General features: G+C 36.6%; 1 protein-coding gene across 1 annotated transcript in view; it reads left to right on the top strand.

The window, feature by feature from the left end:
• The window catches only part of LOC103267972 (gamma-2-syntrophin-like), a gene marked incomplete at its 3' end in the record, with an annotated part of 134,744 nt that overhangs the window by 5,005 nt on the left and 111,010 nt on the right, over positions 1-18,729 (top strand). Inside the window, exon 3 of the mRNA XM_021716261.1 lies at positions 1,841-1,932. Within this exon, the coding sequence (XP_021571936.1) occupies positions 1,841-1,932 (92 nt within the window). The remainder of the gene's footprint in view (positions 1-1,840; positions 1,933-18,729) is intronic.

Genomic DNA, 18,729 nt, shown 5'->3' with positions numbered 1-18,729 from the left:
TAGAAAGCAAGATTTATTGAGAGGACAGAACAACTGCCACAGTGGGAAGGGACCTGAAGGGGTTGCCCCTAATTTTTTAATTAAACAACTGTGAAACTATTTTCCACAGTGGCTGCACCATTTTTAATTCCAGCCATCATTGAAAGAGGGTAATCAAAATGGTTTCAGTAGATTTGTACCCACTAAGTATATTTTTATCATTAATAATTTTTGATACTAACTTTTTTAAGTAGCAGATTTTTATTGGTGAAAAACAAAGAAAGCTACTATGACTATTCAGATTTCTCCTTTGGGATAAAAGATAAAAGATGAAAAGATACCCTCATCATAAATAAAATAATAGAAATCTAGGGCCTGTGCATGACTATCAAATATAAGTGTTCTCACTGATGTGTCCATTCATTCTTTGTCATCTGTCTGTTTGCTATCATTAGTCATGTATTTCCTTTAGCTATGGAATTGCCCTTGGAGTTTTGAAAAAGAATGCAGTCAATGAAAAATATTTGGGTTTTGCTCTCAAATGACTGATAAGCTGATTATAAACATAAACCAACAGGCATTGGAGGAAAAGTGTACATAGATAATGTAATGAGATGTACATCTACATGCTGAAAGATGAACTCGGGTGTCACGCCATTAACTGTGCTCTGAAATGTGCTGTGTACAGTGGCAGTGGAAAGGTGGTCTAAAGCAGAGTCTTCACCAAGCCCTAGACAATAGTACATGAAATAGGAAAGTTCATCTGTCAAATAAAATGGAGTACTAAAGTTAAACAGTTCCCTCTTTGTCCCAGAGTTCCCCAAACCTTTCAATATCTTAATTTTCATGAAATAATCTTGAGTGACATGTTTTATAAAGCATTAGTCTTCTTAGATATTATATAGATGGGAAAAGGATGCCTTGTAACGTGTTGACTTGCTGAACGTTACAACAGTGCAGATGCAAGATTGAGTGGTCTCACTGCAGAATACCCTCCTCACCAAGCCATACCGCATTCCCATCTGGCTGCAGCAAGGCTGACAGTCAAATGAGGGTGTTGCATATGGGATGCCAGTTGGTCTTCACTTTAATCATAGGAAATAGATGTGCAACATGGTATCCCAAGTCCAAACGTACAGAATGATGTCTACTGGGCATTCGTGTTCAGCGCCACAAGGGTCTTTCCTGAGAGTGACTCGGGTGGTGTTCAAACCTGTATTCTGCTAGCAGCACCATAGAGTTGAGACAATTTGTAGCCAGGAGGTGACCAGTTCTGCGACTGCTGCCGTGTTCAGTGCTACTTTCCTCTTTCCAAGTGCTCAGAAGATCTAATAACAGGGCCTGGTCTTTGCTCAGGGACACACCATTATTAGAGCCTACATGCTTCTGCTCTTCCTGGCTGGGAAAACTGGCGTAGCCAGGCTGGCGTGTTCATGGATCTTTATTGACAAGGCATTTATTACTGCACAAATGAATGAACTGAAACACTAAGTACACACGGGAGCTGCCCGCTCTTACACTCCGGCCAGAAGATACCGGTAGGAAAGGACAATCAAGCAGTGAATATAGGATTTCTCCATGAGCTGTTCCTGGAGCCTGGGAGATGGCAAGAAAGTATTCTGCATCCCCCTGGCAATGCTCCATCAGTGTGAACTTCTACGAATTGAACTCGATTCTGTTAGGCAGGTACATACACTCTGGGTGCACAGTCTTGTGTTTACAGGAAAACTGTAATGGGTTGCTTACCTGAACTGTGCCAGGTGCTTGGAAAGTGAGCTTTTCAATATTATCTCTGGAAAAACCCTTTAAGTTGTCTGATAGGATCATGTCCCTTCAAAGGATGTCCTATATTTTGTTGCAGGGTCTCCAGGGCCATCCAGTGACCACAGCAGCAGGGCCTCTTCTCCCCTCTTTGACAGTGGTTTGCATCTGAATGGAAATTCCAGTAACACAGTAAGCTTGTGGATTCTCATTAAACTTTATTTTAACAGAAATGTCAGTAGCCCAGAGAAAATCTCTATGCAGAATTTTTTAAAATGCTTCACTGCCCCAGGAAGATAATTATGACTTATTGAGAGGAAATACTTAAAATATAGATGTAAGATGCTGTTCCGTTGACATGTATTCCCATGTGGCCTGCCTTGTCATTGTATTATAGGATACTTTTAGTTTGTAATTCTTGATATCTCAGTGAACAGGCAAGAATACTTAATTTGAAGGTAAGATTCAAAGTTCCATCTCTGACTCACCATATAACCTTAACTGTAGGAAAGCCTGCAGCTTAATTTTAGAGAAATTCCACGAGGCTCACTCAAAAGAGACACTGAAAGTGGTTTATTTCTGGTTAACAGAGAATGCCTAAGGAAACGGGAGTACTGTATATGGCAATAGTTTTCATCATATTACAAATATCCCCTCCCTCATGAAAGCCAGAATTGAACAAAAGGAAGAAACTGCAGCCCACCTTGGGCACTGGGCTAGCAACAACCCCCCAGAAACCTGGACTCCAAGGCCCACAGCAGGACCTGGGACCAGCCCCCTCGGTACATGGAGTCATTATCCAAGAGGTAGTAGTGGATAAGAATTTAGGGTTCTATCAGTAATTTGAAAAAATGTTTTATTACAAATCAAATCCAATCATATCACCATAATGGCCAGCTACTTGGCCTGCAGGTAGTTCCTAGAGAAAACGATTCATGCGTGTATAATGTATTTTTAAGATGTCTTGCTTTTTCATTTTTAATTATTTACTAGGGTTTTTGATAATTAAAAGTTGCATTTAGTTATGTGAGTTATGATGCAAAATAATAAAATAAATGCTCATGAACCCATGACTTTTATCAATAATTAGAATATTGTTACTCACTTATCTATCTGTAAATTCCCATATTTCAACCTCTGGCCTGCCTAGAGATAAAAATCCTCCTGAATTTTGTGTTTACCATTCCCTCAATCATAAAAGTAGCATTATATTTATGCATTTATCCCCAAAACAATGCCATATCATTTTATTTTGAGCCTTATAAAATATTATTCTTTCATAGTCTTCTGAAATTTGTATTTTTACTTACTACTATGCTTTGCGGGATTCTTTTGCTATCATATATTTTGTTGTCTGAATACATTGTGATATATTGTCCATTATCAATTTCCCATAGATATTTGTTTTTTGTTTATATTTGCTTGTTTTTCCAGTTTGTTATCATTGAAATCACAGCTGGCATAAACATGAATACATATGAATATCTCAAGGCTGTATACAAAAGGTAGAATTTCTGGGTACTAGATTATGCCAATGTATAATTTTCAAAATAATTAAAAGTTTTCTTCACACATGGCTATACCAGTTTATATTCCTACAAGCACTGGAAAATTCTCGTTGATCACAGCCTCTCTAGAGCTAGGCATGTTTTTGGCTTAATATTCAAATTATAGTATAAAATGGTTACCCCTTTAGGGTTTTATTTAGTGTTATAGTATAAAATGGTTACCTTTTTAGGGTTTTATTTCATTTTCATCATTACTAATAAGTTGTATTTGCTTTGCCTATCTTTATTTACCTTTGATTTTCCTTTTTCTGTGAAATGCTATCCATCTCTTTTGCCCATTTACTTTTAAAGTTGTTTTTCTTTTTCTTATCAATCTTTTAAAAATGTTTATATACACTTGATAATTTTGTTGTAATGAATTGTGATCTTTTCTCACAGTTTATAATGTCTTTTCATTTTATGTGTTCTATCCTTTGATAAACAGAAGTTAATTTCAACATAACCAAGTATCTCAATTAATTCCAACTAGAGCTTGTGGTTTTAGAATTTTTTTAAAGATTCTTTCTTATCCTAAGTTCATACATGTATTTGTTTGTATTTTTCTATTAATATTGTTAAGGGTTGCTTTTTACATTAGGTCTCTAAATCATATAAGTTTTATATTTGTAAAACATGTGAAAGATGAGGATCCAGACTCATGTTTATGGGTAACCAGTGGCCTTGGTATTATTTCCTGGATGATTTGTGATGCTGCCTAGAATGTAGAACAAGCTTCTTGAGCACAGAAGGGTATTGCTGAGACTTTTGCTGCATTCTATTTGTCAATATCAATATCAATGACATGCTATTTAATTACCATATATTTATAATAAATTTTTGCTACTTGTGTACTTAGCCTGCTTGCTATCTCATAACACACTATATTTTTTTCATACTCTCTTTTTTGCTATTTCCTGTGAATTTCAAAAGATTCAGGTTGGAATCTTCAAAAACAATAGTGTTGGCAGCTTGACTGTAATTGCATGAAATTTAGATTTTCTGGGGAGAATGAAAACCTTTATGACTTATCTTTCCTACTTGTGAAAAGCATATACTGTTCCATTTATTGAAGTATTTGTTAATATTTTTCTATAAAGTCTTTTATATTAATTTTTAAGATGATTGTACATTTTACTTGTCAGCTCAAAGAACCAACTTTTGGAACCATGGGTACCTTTTCTGCCCATGTTTTCTATTCTTTTTTTGGTCATTGTTCTTCCTGCATTTTCTTTATATTTATTGTGCTCCTTTCTTGTTTTTCACAGTCCACTCTGACAATCGCATTCTGTCACTGGGTTTGTGGTAAGCCCAGTGTATACGGCACATTTATAATCATTGACTTTAAAATTATATTTGATCCTCCTTTGCTTTTCTTCTTTTGCTCTTCTTGATTTTTTTAATCATTTTTGTTCATATCATTTATGTCTTTATAAGACTTCTTTTCTATGGATTTGGAATTTATGTCTCCATTTCCATGTATTTACGTTTACCTTTGACATTTTATCATATATATTTTGATTATAAAATATAAAGATACAAATATCTTGATCTCCTTCTAGAATGACACCAGGACCTTACCATCCACAAACCCATATGTGCACATACTCTGACACACATGCTGTGGCTGTTGTGTACCTGGGGCACTTTTGACCCCACAAAGTCATGTCTTCTAGGTCTGCTTCACACAGACAGTATTCAGAACCTCGCTTTCTCATCATGACTTACTGCGTGGGATGCCCTTGATGCTTCAGTTTTATTTTTCTTGAAAGATTATCACTAGAAGTCAATGTGAGTGGCAAATGCTCTGTTTTGATTTATATCCAAATAAGTTATTGTCTTTTAAACTTTGAACATGGTTTTTCACTGAGACTTCTTGTGTTGATGCCACAAAGTTTGCTTTGAAGGTCTTGCTGCTTCTGGGGAGGTCTTTGATAAAGGCTGCTTGCTGGATTTGTGTATTTGTGTGTGTGATGGTGATACATGGCATACAAAATTCTTATCTTTTTCTTGTTTTTGATACCTGTTCCTTGAATCTGTGGATTTTTGTGTATTGCCAGTTATAGAGCATTCTCAGCCTTTATCCTGGTGAATATTACCTTGCTTATATTCTCTCCAGTTTCTTCTCTGACACACATATTGGATTCCTATAAGATCGTCTCATTCCATCAGTTATATCCCTTAATTTGTTTTCTACATTTTCTTTCCTTTGTCTCTGTGCTATATTCTAATTTTTAAAAGATTTTTTCATTTCATAATTCTTTCAACTTTGTATAGTAACCTGGTTAATTCATCTCTTGAGTGTTTTTAAAAGAAAACTAACAATTGTATACCCCTGAGCCTTGATGCTTCCCCTCAAATGAGAGGCTATGTATACACAGAGTGGTGAAATAGGAGAACCCAGCCTCCTTTCCTTCCACAAAGAGCAACAATTTGGCGGCTACTCATATATAAAAATAACTCTGGAAAAGTTCAGAGTTACAGCCATATAGCAGAACAAAAAAACTTGAGAATAACTGCACAAAAGGGTAGGAAGGACAATTCCATTAGCCTGCACCACCCCATCCCCCAGGCTCAGCAGGGACAGGAGACTCACAGTGTTCCTGACAGGGAAAAGGAGATAATAGGACATTAACTCAGTAACCATTTCAGGAAAGATGAAATAGTCCATGTGGATTTGGTATGCATAATCCAAAAAGACATAACAGCAGTATGGAAGAAAGGCCGCCTGGATTTATGGCTTCAATGGGTGTAATAGCATGCTGAAAGGAAACTGTAGAATTACAGAAGTGAGAAGGGTACAGGGACTAGCAAAATATTTGGAAGGTGTCATCTTCAGGCCTTCTCATATGCCTTATCAGTAAGAAAAGAAAGTAAGAGAAAAAAATGCAGAACTTCAAGAGATCAGATCACCTTCAAAATAAAAATGACTTTAAGTTATTGAAATTCATTACAGAGAATGTGAATCATAGAGAGTTAAAAATAGCGATGACAGCTGGGCTCGGTGGCTCAGCCTGTAATTCCATGCCTTTGGGAGGCTGAGGTGAGTGGATTGCCTGAGCCCGCGGGTTCGAGACCCGCCTGGGCAGCAAGACCTCATCTCTACAATAAATCAAAAAATCAGCCAGGCGTGGTAGCGCGCGCCTGTAATTCTGGCTACTTGGAAGGCTGAGGCGGAATGATCGCCGTAGGCCAGCAGGTCAAGGCTGTGGTGGCCGGGAGCGGCCACTGCACTCCAGTCTGGGCGACAGAGTGAGACTCCAACTCAAAAAATAAAAAAATAAAAAATAAAATAAAAATAGCGGTGACTTTTTTAAAGGATATCATGACTCAAAATCCTGTAAAAAATTGTTAGATATTCCAGTTTGCTTTCCAGTTGGTCACTTCAATAAGTCAATTTGCTTTGAACTCTTAGTTGACCATTGGAGTTTCCCTTCTGAAGACTGTTTAAAGCATTATGATTAGTCTTCGCACTCAGCAGTAGATGATGCAGTACAGAGCCAAGCAGTAATGCTTGCTGCACGGTATCTGTGAATTAGAGAATAAAATATACTCTGTAATTTCTTTCATTGAAAGAAGTGAGTTGGAAACTTTCTCAGACTCAAAGGATTTGGACCGTTTTGACGGCTGCATTTTCAGAATCACCCACATCACTTTCATCCTCCTAGGACCAGGTCTGATGGAGCAAGAAACATAGTTTGTCAAGATCAGAGTAGCTTTGTAATCACAGGAAACCCAGAGGACTAGTTTCCATCTTTTACAATTGCATACCCCTGAGCCTGGATGCATTTGCTGCCTCTCCTCCTGTTTTGTCTCTGTTGGTGATTGTTGAAGTAATTCCCTGAGCTACCTTGTATATTTGACAATTTTTCTATGTTATTATTTGAAACTAAATTATTAACTCCTCACTTTCCCAGAAGTTACATGTCTTCACTTCCTCCTCTTCAACCTCCTAAAAGTTGAAGATTGCAGACAACTTTTATTTTATTTTATTATAAAATAAAAGTTGTCTGCAATCCACCGAGCCTGGCTAACTTTTATTTCTCGTTTCCACATCTCTCCCAGCACCTCAGTATGGCTCACATAGTTAAGATTCTAAATTCATCACTTATACTATGCTATTTTATCTCAAGAATCTTTACTGAACATTCAATAATAACAGAAAAATCTCACTCATATTAATATCATGTCTTTAGGTTTTAAAATGTACATTGCAGAATCCATTCCTCCTTTATCCACTCTCTAACAAATTGTTCTCACTTGTGTGTTAGCAGGTTCCTGTGTATGCTTTCTTTTAAGAGGGCTTGCTTCCTGAGTGTTTCACCTGCAACAATGTATTTCTTTTTTTCTGAGATATAGATGGTGCTTTTATTCAGTCTTCTGCACTGGATTGCCTACCTGATCTCTCAAGAGACTTCAAATGCTTGCCAATACCTTCTACTTTATCTGTGGCAGATGCAAGACTAACATTGGTCTGATTAATTTTCCTTTGCAAGAGCATTTTACCAAAAATGAATACAGAACTGTAATTGAGGGTCAGTTTCCTGAGAAAGGAACTCAGATAAGACAAATGTAAGTTTCAAGCTTTAAGACCAGGAAGGTCAATCTCTGTGTTTATTGAAAAACAACTGCAAAACCAAAAAACTGTAACCACTGGTTCTATTGGGAAACTGGGGCTCGTTTCAGTTCCTCTGTACCTATTTATCAATTCCTCAATCATGGGAAATCTGGTTATCTGTCTTTCTGACTGCTTCATGCTGAGTAGGGAGTTGTGAAATAATGATGAGGAATAATCTCAGTCTACAATAACACCCTCTGGTTTCAACAGCTGCTTGGTTTTACACTTCCTCAGCATTGTCTACCTTCTTGGAAACCACAGGTCTCAAAGGTATTTCTGGTGCCCTGGCATCATCCTCCCTCTTGTGAGGAGCTTTGAGGCTAGTGATCTGAGCACAGACAGGTAAACACCCGAGCTTTGTTCAGCCCCATGACCCAAACCAGGACCCTCTTACTTTCATTTTAGCTATTAGAGATAACAGTAACCAAAAGATTGAACATTTCACTTTTTCTTTGTTAATTTGCATTCCCTTATGTATCCAGATAACCAACTCCCCAGGAGCTGAATCCATCTCTAAATGTTATCGGTCAGTTTTACCTGTAGTAACTGAATGCGGCACTACAGTAACTGAATGCGGTGCCTATTCACCGTGAGTGGCTCCATTGTCACCCAGAAATAAAAGGTTGATCTAATAGCAGGTGTTCCATGGTTGTCTTCTGAAACATAACTTTTCTCTCTCTAGTCCCCGATTTCTACCAAAGATAAATAATACTGGACTGATTTATTTGGAAAAGAAGTTTTAATCTTAACACACTTGCTTTTAAATTATTTTAAATTGGCTTTACTGAAACGTTTTCATAAGGAATTTTGGATTCAACTTTTTAAAAGCCTCAAGGCTAGAATCCAAGCCAAGGATTTCCCATTAGACCGTGCTTATAATATCTGTAAAACTTCTTCTCCTCTCAAGATTTCAAAATATCTTGCGGTTCCTTGTCCTATTAGTAGGTTACATTCCTTACTTACCACACATCAGGAACCCTGTAAAGGAAGCATGTTGACAAAGTATGAACTTATTATTTTCAAGGGGCTTTTATCAGCTCTATAAAATCATTCTAAATTTCTCAAAGCAGTCTGCTCATAATTAAAAACACGTCATTTCTATCAAAACCTTGGTTAAAATAACCAGTGCCTCTAAATGTGTCTTGTTATAAAAGAAAAGTTTCTTATTAATCATATCCAAATAACTATATTTCCATAAATTAAAAATATTCAAAAATAGAATGAAAGTAAAATAGTAATTGTGTATATTTAGGAAAGCCTTAGTTAAAGACACAATTGACAAGGAAATTTGATTTCTATGGCATAAAACAATTTAACATGAGACAATGTTATTATTATTGACATATCAAAATTTTAGGAATTTTGAAACAAATCTTAATAACACATTTATATAAATATAATCCAAACAATGTTAAGCATCATTTCATATTTTATGATGCTTCCTATGTGATTCTAACATACCAAATAAGCCTAATATGTCTTTTTTATACATCAAGGAGCCTAATATTTAAAAAAGGTTAGTTTGAGGTCAAAAAGATAAAATTTAGAACTTGAAATTTCGCTGTTGATATTTTGTCAAATATCAAAAATAAAACACTTGCTATCAATAGGATTACCACTATGAGTCATTCTGATAGCCAAAAGAATAATTCAAAGATTTCAACAAAGCAAAAAATTTCACTCTCTGTTAAAGATGAGACTCATTTTCCCCAAAAATAAGACCTAATAAAGGAAGCATGGGACCAATTAAAACTGTTTCCCCTTCTCTCCTTCTTTTTCTTGCAGTTTACTCAGAAGGTAAACAAATATTTTATTATCTCTTATTAATATTACACAAAAATTTTGTTCAGAAGAGAAAGCTACATTTTAACTTTGCAGAGCATATTATTAATGCTAAAGCTACTTTTAATTATACCTTATAAACAAATCTAATTTTAAAAAGTTTGAATATAAGGTAAGATTTATATAAATATTTTATAAACTTTTACAATTTTTAAATTAAAAACTAGATCAGTGCTCCAAGAAAACTCTGTTATACTGATATACAGTCCCACATGCTCGTCTTGCATTGGTGTAATATTGATAATAATGCTTAATTTGTAAAAAAAAAAAAAAAAAACCCACTGAACTATTTTATCCCTGAAAATCAGCCTTTACAATCTCATGTGCTCACCTCTTCCACGATAATCTCTGGGCCCAGGAAGATTGAACAGTTTTAATTTTGACCTTTTGTCTCACAATAAGCTGTTCATTTTGATAGTTGCTTTCTCCTAGGTCTGATGATGAGGCCTTAACTGTTGTGGTTTAGCAGAATTTGGTACCCTTCTCAGACCCAGGAATCAAAGTGCTGTAACCTAACAGCACAAAGATTCGTTAATATGACATTTTTCAAAGGTGTTAAAAGTCTCAGAACATTTCTTCAAAACAGGATCTCTGATCATTACAAAATAAGGAGTTATTTATTTAACCAAAGTGATAATCAAAATTAAAAGTAACACAGAAAGTGGCATGGAGATGAAAACCTAAATTCTTTTGAGTCAGTTTTCCTAAGTGATGATGAAATTTCCTAATTTTCAAAAACCCAGTGATGATGTCACAGGAATTAACTTGATAAAAGGTAAAACCTGTTTCTTAGGTCATTTACCAAAAGGCAAAGAATGACCTTCTGAGGTGCGCTTTTTCTTCTTATGGACACCCCACTTGGATAACCCTAAAGGTCAAACCTGATGAAAAAGATACTTGAAGTAATCAGACACAGGACGAGTATGTTGAGGGCCATGAGTAAAATAAGAAACTAGAAGACTGGCATCTTGAACAGGAAATAGAAGGCTCTTAGTAACAGCATGAGGAGTTTTCTGATTTCATGGAACAATTTAGACATATCAAGAAAAGCTAAGAGTGTAGAATCAAGTTATATTAGCATTACTTTTCAGACTTTCAAGATAAACATTTCAGCATCAGGCCACAACAGTAGCCAGAGGAAAAAATCATAGAAATTGATTAAAAGTTGAAGGAGGAAGTTATCATCCTAGGTCTTTTCAGGAGAGAAAAACTGAAAGCAGCAAGACACCATAAAGTTACCTCTCTGAGATACGCATTATGTCTCTTATGAGATATGTCTCACATCTCAAAAATTTAAAAAGAAAAGTACTATAGAATCAAAATTAAAATCTTATGTACAAGATCCTTTCCCATACAAAAGCATTCTCTTTTCCTTATACTTTCTTTGCCAAAAATGCATCTTTATATTCAGAACTTTTTCACACCCTTTTCTCCTTACTGGTTCCCTTCTTCCTTGTTTCATAAATAACTTTTCCAGTTTCTTGGTTTGAATCAACCTTTATATAACTTCTGAATTGGGCAAAATTATTATTTTTTCTCAATAAGGACAAATCTTCATTGTAAAGTGGTATACACAGGATTGCATATTAACTAGAATTCTTATTCTTAGTAACCTTAAAACTTAGAGAAAAACTTAGAAAGCAGGAAATCTTGATCTGTTTCTCAGAGATAAGCATTTTATAGATGAGGATATATCGCAATTCTTAAAGCCATGCTTCCTCATATCATAATCCTTTCTTTTTTTTTTTTTTTTGAGTTGGAGTCACTCTGTCGCCCAGACTGGAGTGCAGTGGCTGCTTTCAGCCACCGCAGCCTCGACCCGCTGGGCTCCGGATCCTTCCGCCTCAGCCTTCCAAGTAGCTGGAACTACATGCACGCGCTACCACGCCCGGCTAGTTTTTTTATTTATTGTAGAGATAAGGTCTCACCAAGTTGCCCAGGTGGGTCTCGAACCCGCGGGCACAGGCAGTCCACTCGCCTCGGCCTCCCAAATCGTGGGATTACAGGCTGAGCCACCGAGCCGGCCCATAACCCTTTCTTTATTGTAAATGACCCAGACAGTTAATGAGCATCCAAAATAATTTCAACATTTTAAATTAAGCAAAGTGTTCGCCTAAATCATTTGACCCATTTATATTTCATTCATTTTTAAGTTTATCTAGATTATTTATGAGAACTGAGATACTAGGCAAAGCTAGTAGTTTATTTTGTTAACAATTTGTATAACATGTGCATGTTAAGAGTTCACCTAAGTTAAAAAACTGAAATGCATGAGTATTTCACCAATAGCCCAGAAGATTCAGCTGTTTTCATTAAACCAGTAACTTTAAACTAGTCTAATTTATCAGGTATGTAAACAAAGGTCATTTTGCTTTTGGCTGGGTTATAGTCATAACTTTTTGTACCAAACTCTGACACCCCAAAGTATCTAGCAGAGACAAATATAAAACCTAGGCAAAAATGTATGTTGACAATTCCAAATAAATTTCTATTTTTATTTTTTCTTATGAACACTCTTCTTTTTATAAGCCAATTTGGCACCCTACGGACACAACATGTAAAATACATATAAACAAGTATATATACATAGAAATAAAGATCCAATAACATTTATCTCAGAGCTCTAGCCATGAAACAACAATACTGCCAGGGGGCCAACTCCGGCAGAGTCCAAGGTACCCCAAAGGTGGAGACGGCATAGGCGATTGTGAGAAAGAGAAGGAGAGAGAGAGAGAGAGACTGGACACCTGTTAAAAGGGTGCAGATGCCATTTTATTGCGAGGAGTAGCGAGCTTATATTTCTCTCCACAAGGGAAATAATCCCTGCAAGTTGCTGCCACAGAGCAAGTTAAAATCATCATTACAAAACAAATCACTTACAACAAATTACATGGATTTTTTGTGATGTTAAAATGATGCTTAAGTTTAAGTATTCCTCTACCTGCTTGGCTAATGTTCTCTCTAAGGGCAGAGACTATTTTCACCCAAAACAACATAATCCCAGAACAATGATGTTACCCTGTAAAAAACAGTTCCCGCAACCCGTTAATATAAATTCTTAAAATTATAAAGTTATAAAGTTTCTCATTAAACAACTCCACTTAAAACAAAACTTATATCCCAAATTAACTAATATATATTACAATCTTTCTAACAAATTTAACTCTTTATAAACTTAACTTCCTATATTCAAATTATCCAGGGAAACAGGTTTTTCCATAATAAAGTCTCTGGGGGCCAGAACAACAGTATCTGGCCCAGGGTTTTGGAGCAGTTCATATGTAAAATATTTCCATCTGGCAGAAGGATGTATACCTGGAGATTCTCTAAAAGTGCCTGGACAAGCAGTTTCTTCTTGAAAACTTTCTGGTCTTTCAAGCCCCTTGGTAGTTTTCTTCTTATTCAAATTCCTTTATTGTTTTCCTATCTGGAACATTCTATCTCTAAGGAAAAAAACAGCTTAGAAGAAACTTCTAGTGATGTTATTTAGGCTTTAAGGTAGTTTTCGTTGTTAGATAAAACCTGTTTTACTCACTTAAATTCTACATCTAAACCCTTAACTTTTTATATACTATAACTTTAATATGTATCTCAAAACAAACTTATAAATCACCTACATATACCTTAATATAAACTTTCACTACACTTAAATCTTATGCCTTGTATTCAAACACCATAACTACGATTACAAGTAAAAATATTCAAAACAATTCTTTGCCTAAACAAAATCAAAAAACTCTTTTTACCAGGTATCAGTCATAAATCCTAAGCCTAAAAACAAGATCTGTAACCCACAACCAAGCGAGAGAAAGCCCTTTAAACGTGCCTCAGAGTCATCACATGGGCAAAACGGGACAGGTTTAACAACGCAGTGAAAAGATGGACAATGAGTTTCCAGTAGCCTGTGGCCCGGGGTCACCAGGACCCTGTCAATCTGGTGGGTCTCCAAGGCTGGCTCCCAACACAATACAAACTCACTGGTTTACAAACATGTTCACCTGTGTAAACTTGACTTGCCCCTACAGGTAATTTAATGAATGCTGTGTAACAAAATTTTGGGTAAAGCACTTTCCATGGTAGTTTTATTTGTAAAGGCCTCTCCAGATTCCAAACAACACTGGGACCAAATGGCACTACAGAGCATCATGCCAGACCAGACCTGAGCCTGCTTAGAACAGCAGCAAAAAATCCTGTATACACAGATTCTATCCCATTCAACAGCAGAATGAAACTCACTGTAAGACAGCACTATAATTCCAAGACCCATTCAGAGTCCAGAGTCTACCCTATCCAGACTCCAAAAACCACTCAAGCCAAACAGCATCATCAAAAATTATCATTATTGTGTGCTCCCTTTGCTCATAACTATATTAGGAAGAATATACCTAGTGTGCTGCATTCTGGAATCAAATTCTGACTTCTGTTTACTGAATCAGCACACACATATAAACAAACAGTTCCTGAAATACAGTATATATACTGTGGCTCATGCCCATAAATGCTATAAATCCCAGCACTTTGGGAGGCCGAGGTGAGAGGTTTGTCTGAGCCCATGGGTTCAAGACCAGCCTGGGCAACTTGGCGAGACCTCATCTCTACAATAAATCACAAATTTAACTGGGCATGGTGGCATGTGCTTATAGTTCCAGCTACTTGGAAGGCTGAGGTGGAAAGATCGCCTGAGCCCTGCAGGTGGAGACTGCGGTGGCTAAGTATGCCACTGCCCTCCAGCTGGGTGACAGAATGAGACTCCAACTCAAAAAAAAAAAGAAAAGAAAAGAAAAAAAATACAATATAATAGCAGTATTAACTAACAAGCCCAAGAGTGTCCAGACTGAAACAAGTTGAGGCCTTCTCTTCTCAGTGAATTGGGTTTGTTCCAACTTCAAACAGAAACTCTTGAAATCTTTCAAACCAAGAGAAGCATATTTCACTGTGTGGTTCCCACAGAAGACATCCAAATATTTGAAGATGTGAAATTTCAAAGGCTGTTTTTTCTAGGTAATTGATAATGCAGTTGGAAACTGGCAATGACAGGGTAAGAGTGGGAGAGACCAAAATCTACCACTGAAGGTAGGGCAGCTAGCATTGGGCAGCTGCTAAGAGTGTTCCTAAAACTCTCCCACACCAAGGAAGCCAAGCCATGAATGATGTTTTTCTAACCAAGGACCCAAAATCTGTTACTGAAACACTGTGGATTCAGTTGGGGACCTAGTCACCTCACAAAAAGCCAGTTGCTGAGACAACAAGTACTGGAGGTAAGAATGCTTTGTATTTGGGTGATTTAAGCCAAGGAAAATGGGAGATTCATTTCCAAATCCATCTCCCTGTCCCACCTGAAGTAAGGAGTTTATATAGTGGGGTACGTATATAAAAACCAGGAATTAGGGAGGGGTAAGAAAGTGGAGTTGGTAAACAGAAATTAGGAGGGCCCCAGCATCTATTGCCTGGATATGGCAATCTGGTGATTTTCACTTCCTTGATACTGTAGACCTGAGAGTCAGTTTCCTTAGAAAGAAACTCAGATAAGACAAATGTAAGTTCCAGCCTTAGGCCAGAAGGGTCAATGTCTGTGTTTATTAAAAAAAAAAAAAAAAGGAATCATTAACTCTATAGTTAATTTGGGCTGGTTTCAGAACAAATTATTGGCTTTTCAGTTTGAGAGGAAAGATTGGTGTCCAGGCAGAGATAATGAACGCAAAGAATATATTTAAGTATAGAGTGCATACAGTAAAGAACATAACTCCAAAATGACAGCTCAATAAACTTGACTGAATCTTTGTCAAGATACAGCATATCTCCAGAATTTCAAAGTGTCCTCCCAAAAGAGGAAACACTATATTCACTTCTATAATTATAGATTCATTTCGCCTGTTTTAGATTTGCTTATGACTAGGAATAATATTCTTGTTCCTGACTTGGTTCACTGAATGTGATGATATTGTATGCAGCAGTAGATTTGTTATTGTTAATTTATTTACAGTATTCTATTGTATTTTTATAACAGAATCTCTTGATCTAATCTAATAGTGGTGGGCATTGAGGTTTTCCTGCTGGAGAATAGATAAAGCCATTATGATTATTTTTGCCTAGAAAATATAGCATTTATATTTTTATTTAGTGGAATTGCTAGGTAGTAGGATATGTTTGTATTTAGTTCTGGCAAATACTCTTCTGCAGCTTTTCGAAGAGGTTGTACTAACTGACCATCAGCAGAGTATGAGAGTGCCAGTTTCAAATCCTTGCAACACTTAATGTAATGTGTTTTCATCAGTTGGGCTGTATAGAGTATGAATAGTATTTCTTTAGCAATAGTAATGCAAGGCAAATGAGTTGGTTCAAAAAATAATTGATGGAAATTAGGGACTTGATTATTCAATCTGGGTACTTGTCTTCATTTTTTATGGAAAAAAATATGAATGGAAATAAACTGAATATGGACTGTTGGGTTACAAGTACTCTAAAATATGGAGGCCACCTGATGGCCTAATACTTCAGTTGGCTTCCTATTTGTCAGGAGACTAATCCTGGAATCAGTGGTGAGAGAGGAAGGAGTAGAATTGGAGATTTCTACAATAAGTCAGGAATTTAGGAACATGACTAAGTTGATTTCATTTCAGTTGATTTCATTTCACAGCACAAGTGAGTAAAAATACATTTAATTTAGGCATCTAGGTTATTCATAAGTTAAGTTCAATCAAATATGGGGCCACTGACAAATTTTATCAAACATGTATGGGAAAAACACCGCTATAAATAAAAGTGATAAAAAAATAAAAACAAGCCAGGCTCGGTGGCTCAGCCTGTAATCCCAGCACTTTGGGAGACTGAGGTAAGAGGATTGCCTGAGCCTGCGGGTTCGAGACCCGCTTGGGCAACTTGGCGAGACCTCATCTCTACAATAAATCAAAAAATTAACCAGGCGTGGTAGTGTGCGCCTGTAGTTCCAGCTACTTAGAAGGCTGAGGCAGAAGGATCGCCGGAGCGCAGCAGATAGAGGCTGCAGTGGCCGGGAGCGGCCACTGTACTCCAGTCTGGGTAACAGAGTGAGACTCCAACTCAAAAAAACAAAACAAAGCAAAAAAAAATAAATAAAAAATAAAAACAGATTGAGGCTACTAAAATGCATGAATTATCAGTGGAATATAAAATAACTGTGATGTCATATTTAAAAAATTATATATACGAGTAAGAGAACCAAACATGACTGCAGAGATTTGATTATAAATCAAATGGATCTACTAGAAATTAGAAATATAAATATTTAAATGAAAACATTGATTCACTAGTTAAGCAGGACATTAGAACTGAGAGAATTTGTGAATAAAAGACAAATATGAAGCAGGAACTAAGAATACAGCACACAGAGAAAAAAATAAACATCTGGGAAAAAGTTAGGAGAGGCAGAGAATAGACTGAAAAGGTGTGACATATATGCACTCAATAAAAGTATCATAACTATATACTACTATTAATAGAATAAAGGGGTGGAAATATTTGAAAAGATAATGGCTGATAATTTTCTAGAAATAAAAAAAACTATAGCATTATGAATTTACAAATTTCGAAAGAACAGAGTATCCAAGGTAGGATAATTGTATTAGCTAATTTTATGTGTCAAATTGGCTAGGACATAGTGCCCAGATATGTGATCAAATGTCATTCTAGATGTTTCTGTGAAGATATTTTTAAATGAAATTTACATGTAAACCAGTGAACTTTGAGTAAAGCAGATTTCCCTCCCTAATGTGAGTGGGTCTCATCTAATCAGTTGAAGGCCTTAAGGCAAAATAATGAATTCTCCCAGGCAAGATGAATTCTGCCAGTTGATGACCTTTGGATTTGAACTGCAGCCCTTCCCTGGGTCTCCAATCTGACTGCCCACTCATTAGATTTTAGGCTTGCCAAGCTTCTACAGTAATGTGAGCCAACATCTTTAAATAAATCTCTCTACACACATCTCCTTTTACACACATATCTTCTGTTGGTTTTGTTTTGAGAAGAACTCAACAAACAAACAAACAAACAAAAAGTCAAGGCATATTATAGTGCAATTACAGAAGACCAAAGGTCAATAGTTAATTTTAAAATCAGCTAGAGAAAGCGTAGATCACATCCAAAGAATGACAATTTAGTCAACAGTAAATTTTTCTTTTTTCTTTTAAAGGTGTGGGGTATAATTTAGGATTAGGTATACAAAGGTCATTTACAGGTAAAGTTTGGACCTCACTTTGGTACCCACTTCACCTGGTTTGAAATCAGGTACCCTTATTGATGAAGTGGTCTCTCATTCCCTTCCCTGGCAGTTTCCCACTACTGCCAATCCCTTTCTTACAGTATTATGATAATGATTCATGGTCTGCTTATGAGTGAGCACATGTGGTATTCAGTTCTTTGTTTCTGTGTTAGATCACTGAGCATTATAGACTCTAAATCCATCCAAGTTACTGTGAAGCTCATAATTTTTTTCCTTCCTTATGGATGCATAATATTCTGTCATGTATATGCATGACTTTTTTATTCAATTTACCTTTGATGGGCAGCACAGTGGGTTCCTGTTGGGAGCCGGCCATGGAGGCCCACTGAGCGTTAGGGATCAGGATGGGCCATTGATTCTGAGATCACTAGGATGCGTTCGGGAGCTATTGACCCCATTTCCTCCCCCTTTCTACTCAGCACTAACCAGATTAACCTCCTGTGTGCTCAAAACATAAAAACTCTGAGACCGGGACGAACACAAGGTAACTTTAGAAGCTCATTGCTCCCATTCTTCCACAAACTGCAGTTTTCGCTTTCACACAACTTATAAATCAAACTCGTGTCACATCTAAGAGCCTTAGTATTGGTCACAGGCTTCTGGATCATTATCTTAGGATTTATTGAAGGTGTAAATTGTAGAATATAGTTTTAGAAGACAGCCATTTTGTTGAAAGAATGCAGCTGGGTTACTTGCAGGTAGCCCACTGTGAACTTTGGACTGGGCCA

Source organism: Carlito syrichta, unplaced genomic scaffold (genome assembly GCF_000164805.1).
Source record: "Carlito syrichta isolate Samal-C Ts95f unplaced genomic scaffold, Tarsius_syrichta-2.0.1 Scaffold308649, whole genome shotgun sequence".
NCBI classification, from domain to species: Eukaryota; Metazoa; Chordata; class Mammalia; order Primates; family Tarsiidae; genus Carlito; species Carlito syrichta.
This window is presented reverse-complemented; position numbering and strand designations above follow the sequence as displayed.